The 6,781-nt window shown below is 49.7% G+C and overlaps 1 protein-coding gene across 1 annotated transcript; it reads right to left on the bottom strand.

Annotated features, from left to right (window-relative positions):
- Positions 1-3,277: 3,277 nt before the first annotated feature.
- FZD10 (frizzled class receptor 10) lies at positions 3,278-6,334 on the bottom strand. The gene has a single exon (XM_038763012.1). It carries the CDS (start codon positions 6,168-6,170, stop codon positions 4,413-4,415), a length of 1,758 nt encoding a protein of 585 aa, XP_038618940.1. The 5' UTR covers positions 6,171-6,334; the 3' UTR covers positions 3,278-4,412.
- Positions 6,335-6,781: the final 447 nt, after the last annotated feature.

The raw sequence follows: 6,781 nt of genomic DNA, 5'->3' as shown, positions 1-6,781 counted from the left end.
ACTGACATGGGAAGACTGATTCCTTGTGAAGCTTTCTGTGATATTTTTGTGGGGGCAGGGAAGAGGATAAATTTTCTTCTTTAGAGGAAATGTGATATTTCTTTCCTTTCCCTTATCTTTTAAAGTCAGCGAATACATTACTGAACCCGAAGACACTACTGAAAAATGTTTTTGGAGGGCAAAAATTTGACATCTCACCAGCCAATTTCTGTATAATCCTTTAAACATACTGATCTAACGAGTTGCTTTTCTCTGGATAAAGAGAGAAAGGGAAAATATACAGCTAGCTCTCAAGTTAACTAGAAAAATAATTGATACTTCTTCCATTATATAGATTAATTATGGTATTTATTAAGTGCTTACTTTGTGCAAAAGCACTGTGCTGGATACATGATAATCAGATAATCCCGCACAGGGCTCATTGTCTAAAAGGTAGGGAGAGTGGGTATCTTATTCTCCTTTTATTGTTGAGTAAACTGAGGCAGAAAGGTACGTGACTTGCCTAAGGTCACCCAGCAGGCCAGTGGCAGAACTGGGACTAGAACCTGGGTTTTTCTCACTCTCAGTCCGGTCCTTTCCACTAGGTTCAACTGCGGAGGCTTTATCAAGTAATAATGATCAGAGAGAGAGAAATAAATGAGTCATTAACTTAGCCATTCTGAAAATTTTCCCAAGAAATGAAAACTGTTTTATCTAAAAATAGACTAATCCAAATGCAATGGCTTTCATTCGCAGTAGTCTTTAACTGCAGTTTGAGTTTGCTTATTATATTCTTTGGCAACTTCTCCAAGTTTTGGGCCATCAAATCTGTTCATTATTTTAAAATTGTGGTACGTGAAATTCGTACAGTTTAGCCCTTATTTGTGTTTGAATACCTTTGTTTCTACCACTGGAGAGCAGAAACAGCCTGGATTTATACAGTCCAAAAGGAAATTGTTGGTTTGCTCCAACAAGAAATTCCAACTGGGCAATTTAAGCCCTGGAGTGGATTCTTGGGCCAGAATTGTCTAATTGAATTGAATAAATCCACTTAGTGGTTCTCTATTTTCCACTTAACCTGGGCTTTCTATGGAGTTACTTAATGAATGTTAGATAACCAATTCTCTACCTCACCACTTTCTTTAGGAGCGTTTCTTCTTTGTGTATCTTTTCAGGGTATGTGGGCCCATGCCAGCAATAATACAATTAATAGTAATCAGTAGTGGCATTTGTTATGTGCTGATTCTTTGCTAAGCACTGTACTAAGCACTGGGGTAGATAATCAGGTCAGTCAGAGCACCTGTCCCAGATGGGGCTCACAGTCTAAGAGGGAGAGTGAACAGGTACCGAGTCCCCATTTTGCAGATCTGGAAACTGAGGCAGAGAAGTTAAAGCGACTGATCCAAGGTCACGCAGCAGGTAAGTGGTGGAGTCAGGACTTGAACCCAGGACCCACGGGCTGTCCACTAAGCCCATACATATTACTGGCTAAATATAGGGCATTTTTAAATGAAACTGACATTGGTCTAGGTTGGGTTTAGGCGGCAATACATTCAGCACTAAAGAACAGTGTTATTCTATGAAGTTTAATCCCTTATTTAACTTGATTCCCCTTGGAATTTAACATAACTAACACAAATGAACAGATGCCAAATTAAAGGTGTTTATTAACTGGTCAGTTTCTAAACTGAACATCTTTAAAGCCACGAACTTCTTGGGCTCCAACAGCGTGTTCTCTATCAAGATCAGTACAGTGCTCTGCACATAGTAAGCTCGCAATAAATACCACTGACTGAACTGATTCACTGGGGAGACTTCAATTAAAAACTTCAGTCCAGGCTCTGCCTAATGGCAAATATGAAGAAACATATCTATTGGAAAAATAGGTTTTTTCCCCCCTTATCTATGTTTAGGTGAAATTACTCTTCAAGCTGTTCCGAACTACTTAATGAAAATCAAATTTCTCGCTGGCCACAAACTTTTAAGAATCATAATGCCCCCTCTGAGACTTATGCTCAGCTTGGTACATTCATAAAAGTGTGGGTCACATGAGCCTTTCTTGGATGAAAAAACCACACACTCGTGTTGACATGATTGATGTTTTGAATAATATGATGTGGGTGGGTTCCACCTCCTCCAGACTCATTCCTAGCTGTCCTTTTCTGGTGCAATGCACACACTTGCACACGGAACAGGCCGGTAACTCCACCGACCTCACACAAGTATGTGTCCTGCGGACTCATTTTAGGATGAACAAGTGCTATGAAACGCAAAACTAAATGCACATTTAATCTTCTCTTAACTCTATTTCCCTGTTTGTGATTTCTGCTGCTCAGCAGTAATAATTGGCAAATGATATATATTGCATATGATGAAACACAAGTGCTGATTCAGATTCCAATAGTTAGCCAACGCTCTTCTGAGCAGAAATTAACGGGATTTCACTCACGTTGGCTGCAATCGGTGCTCCCGTCGCAGCTGACCGCTGCCTGGTATTGTTTTTTATAGAGAGAAAATAGAGAAGCAGCGTGGCTCAGTGGATTGAACTGGGGCTTGGGAGTCAGAGGTCATGTGTTCTAATCCCGACTCCGCCATTTGTCTGCTGTGTGACTTTGGCCAAGTCACTTAGCTACTCTGTGCATCAGTTACCTCATCTGTAAAATGGGGATTAAGACTGTGAGCCCCATGTGGGACAACCTGATCACCTTGTATCCCCCCCCTCCCAGTGCTTAGAACAGTGCTTGGCACATAGTAAGCGCTTAACAAATGCCATTATTATTATTCTGAGACCTCTTCGGACTAGATCCACTCGGTTACAAAGACTCACCCGAAAGATACAATTCAATACTCTGTTTTTGCCGGTGTCCCACAAAACTGCGCTTTATTAGACAGCAGTGCTGAATCAGTTCTTAATATGCCAACTTCACATTTTGGAGATATTAAGGGGCGATAACTCAAGGTTAATGCTGCAATCATTGCTTGGTAATAAATAAATAAAAATGGTTTTACCCCATCGAGTTATTTCTAACGCCTCAGTTGCCAAGATCCACAACTACGATTCTGAGCTCCCTGTTTTTGCAGCCCGTAATTCTTTTGTAATTAAGAGTTTTCGATTGTATTATTTGGCTTTCCTTGTAAAGCAGTACATCTCTGGGCTGGAAGGGGAGTAGTCAATAGATCTCTTAACAGAGGTGCATTCAAAATATGCTTTGAAAGAAACTCACTGGGGGGAAAAAGGTTTTATTAGCCACAAACAGCGTGGCAGGGAAAATGAAAAGTTTCGAGCACACACAGAACGTCACCAAACTAAAGAACATATTTTATTTTAATAAAATAGTGGCACATGAAAAATAATCATATATTACAAATATACACGACTAAAAACTGGGCTTTTCTAGCACAGTAAAGAGCATCGTCCTACACAAAGTTTCCCTTTGCAGCACATCTAGTGCTTCTTGATCTATTCATGACAAGAATTTGTTTAACAATAGAAAGAGTCAATAAGCCCTTTGGGTTCCTTTGAATGATCCCTCTCTCTCTCTCTTTTCCACAAATCAGTCCCAACGTGTATAACATTGGCTTGATTTCCATTAAAAAGCCACAAAATGTAACACTAAAGGGTTTCTGAGGGCTAGACCTCTTAGTTCTTTTGTTAAGAGACTTCTTTTGTTGCCTTTTATGTACAGCAAAATACTTGTTTCTCTTTTTATTTCATGGTAAGAAAAAATGTATTGCACATTATTTGTATTCACAAAGTTTGTGTTTGGTGGAGGAAGTTTCTTTTTTTGAGTGAACGAATATTGGGGAAGGCTCTAACTCAGATGCATTTAGAGTTACTCCAAGCCCACCAGATTGTGAGGGGTTGCAAAGGATTTCTTTTTAAGTTTGCACACAAGTAGTTTCTTACACAGTACCCTGACTGAGTGGGCCTCTGGAATTGTTAATTTGCTAAAACACACAATTCTTTTGCTGACCCAGAAGGGAGTCTTTTAGTTCACCATTCTTTTGCGGTCTTGTTAAAGGTGTAGCAAAGCCGGCTCGGCTACCCCCGTCTGCGTGTGTGTTTGTGTGCGTCAGGGTGTGCGTACACTGCGGACACCTCTCAGTGCACACATAAGACGCGTAGGCCGCCGACGTTACATGTACACCCAGGCCACGTAACAAGCGGTCCAAGCGGCGTTTCCTCTGAGGGCAGCGAGGATTACCTGACCTCAGAGTAGGAGTGGAACCGATTGTATCGATCTCTGTTTAACTGAAACTCTTCTCCGTTCCATTTCCCCTTCCGATTTTTCCCAAGCTCCCGAATTTCAGGGTGGGCCTTTGTCCTCTTATGTACAATCTGCTCAGAGCACTCGCCGTTTTCGTTTCGGCCCGCAACCGGTGTCCGTCGGCTCACGTCTCTCGACTGGAAGAGCGGTTTTCTCGGTACCCTTTCACACGCAGGTGGGCGGCTGTAGGGCTGCTTCATATTTCCCGTGATGAGTCTTCTGGGGATGCTGAGGCTTTTTGTAGATCCCACTGCTGGTGATCACGCTGGCGGGTTTTCTCCGACTCCTCTTCTTCAAGCGTCGACTGCAGACGTTCTGCCAGGACTGCAGGGTTTTCGAAGTCCAGATCCACATGCCGCTCGTGATGCCCACCACGAGCAGCATAAAAATTTTGACCATGAAGATCTCCACCGCCGGGATGGACCCGTTCATCGTGCAGTCCAGGTTTTTCGTCTGGTTGTTCACTCTGCACTTCTGCTGAGCGGCCAGAATCTTCCAGTAATCCATGTTGAGCCGTTCGTAGAAGTAACAGGCGATGACGCAGGTGGCGGGCACTGTGTAGAGCACGGAGAAGACCCCGATCCTCACCATGAGCTTTTCCAGCTTGTCTGTGTTCTCCCCCCCGGTCTTCATCACCCTCCTGATGTGGAAGAGGGCCACGAACCCAGACAGGATGAAAGAAGTGCCAATAATGAGGTAGCAGGCCAGGGGGATGAGGACGAACCCAGTGAGGGCGTTCACGTCCATGCTCCCCACGTAGCAGACGCCCGTCAGCTCGTCCCCGGCCACCCGCCTCATGACCAGGATCACAATGGTCTTCACGGCGGGGATGGCCCAGGCGGCCAGGTGGAAGTAGCTGCTGTTGGCCTCGATGGCCTCGTGGCCCCACTTCTTGCCAGCAGCCAGGAACCAGGTGAGGGTCAGGACGACCCACCAGAGCGAGCTGGCCATCCCGAAGTAGTAGAGGACCAGGAAGACGATAGTGCAGCCAGTGCTCTCCAGGCCCTCCTGGATGACGTACAGCTGGCCGCCGTCCCGGTCGCAGGCGATGCTCTCGGCCCCGGCGAAGAGGCGAATCAGGTAGCCCACCGAGTAGACGCAGTAGCACATGGACAGGAAGATGATGGGCCGCTCCGGGTAGCGGAAGCGGGCCGGGTCGATGAGGAAAGTGAGCACGGTGAAGGCGCTGGAGAAGAAGCAGAGGACGGACCAGACGGCCAGCCAGACCACAGCAAACCGCTTGTCGTCGCGGCCCCAGTAGACGTCCACCCCGGGGTTGCAGAGCGGGGCGCAGGCCGAGCTCTTCTCCACGCGGTGGAACTTGGCCGGGCTCCGGCAGCCGGGCCGGCCCGGGCCCCCGCCGTCCTTGGGCTGCGGGTCGGCCGGGCCGGGCGGCCTCGGCGGGGGCCGGGCCGCCGGCGGGAACAGGCCGGGCCCCCGGGCCGGCTCCTCCGACCCGTTGTTGGGGGCCTCCATGCACAGGTAGTTGGGGTCGTTCTTGTTGGGCAGCTGGCTGCAGTCCAGAGAGTCGGGCCACTTGAAGTTGAACTGCTCCATGATGGGTGAGCACTTGAGGCGGGCCTGCTCGCACATGACCCGGCAGGCGGGGATGGGGGCCGAGACCTGCTCCGTGCACATGGGCGCGTACAGGGAGCACAGGAAGAAGCGCAGGTGGCCGTGGCAGCCGTACTCCACCAGCGGGGCGAACTCGTGCAGCTGGATGGCCGCCTCCCGCTGGTCCTCGTGGCCCATGAGGTTGGGCATGCGGGTCAGGTTGTAGCCGATGTCCTTGCACATGGGGATCTCCACGGGCTGGCACCTGCCCTCGCCCGGCCGGTCCATGTCGATGGAGCTGATGCCCAGGCAGGTGCCCACCACGGCCTGCAGCAGCAGCCAGAGGCCAGGGGGGCCCGGCCGGCCCATCGTGGGACTTGGGAGACTGGGGGCCTGGGTCCCGCGGAGGGGGCCGGGGGCCTGGGTCCCACGGGCCGGGGCAGGGGCAGCGGGCAGCTCCGGGGCACTACCCTAGGAGAAGCAGCGTGGCTCAGTGGAAAGAGCCCGGGCTTGGGAGGCAGAGGTCATGGGTTCTAATCCCGGCTCCGCCGCTCGTCGGCCGTGTGACTCTGGGCAAGTCACTTTACTTCTCTGGGCCTCAGTTCCCTCATCTGTAAAATGGGGATGAAGACCGTGAGCCCCACGTGGGACAACCTGATCACCTTGTATCCACCCCAGCGCTTAGAACAGTGCTTTGCACATAGTAAGCGCTTCACAGATGCCATCATTATTATTCTTGCTATCACCACCTCCGCCTCCTCGGGCCCGGCCCTCCGGGGGATCCCCCTTGGCCCTCGCCCCGGCCCATTCCCCGCCGGGACCCGGGAGACCGACTTCCCCCTCCCGACGGAGCGGCGGACGAGGGAGGGGGCCAAGTTGGCGGGCGACTCCGGGCTGCCGGGGAGGACCCCGGAGTCCCCACCGCCCGCTCCGACTCACTCACGGCCCGGCCGGCGGCCAACTTGCCGGGCCCGCAGCCG

The sequence above is a fragment of the Tachyglossus aculeatus genome, chromosome 21 (assembly GCF_015852505.1).
Source record: "Tachyglossus aculeatus isolate mTacAcu1 chromosome 21, mTacAcu1.pri, whole genome shotgun sequence".
Classification (NCBI taxonomy): domain Eukaryota; kingdom Metazoa; phylum Chordata; class Mammalia; order Monotremata; family Tachyglossidae; genus Tachyglossus; species Tachyglossus aculeatus.
The sequence above is the reverse complement of the archived record's forward strand: the minus strand, read 5'-3'. Positions and strand labels throughout refer to the sequence as shown.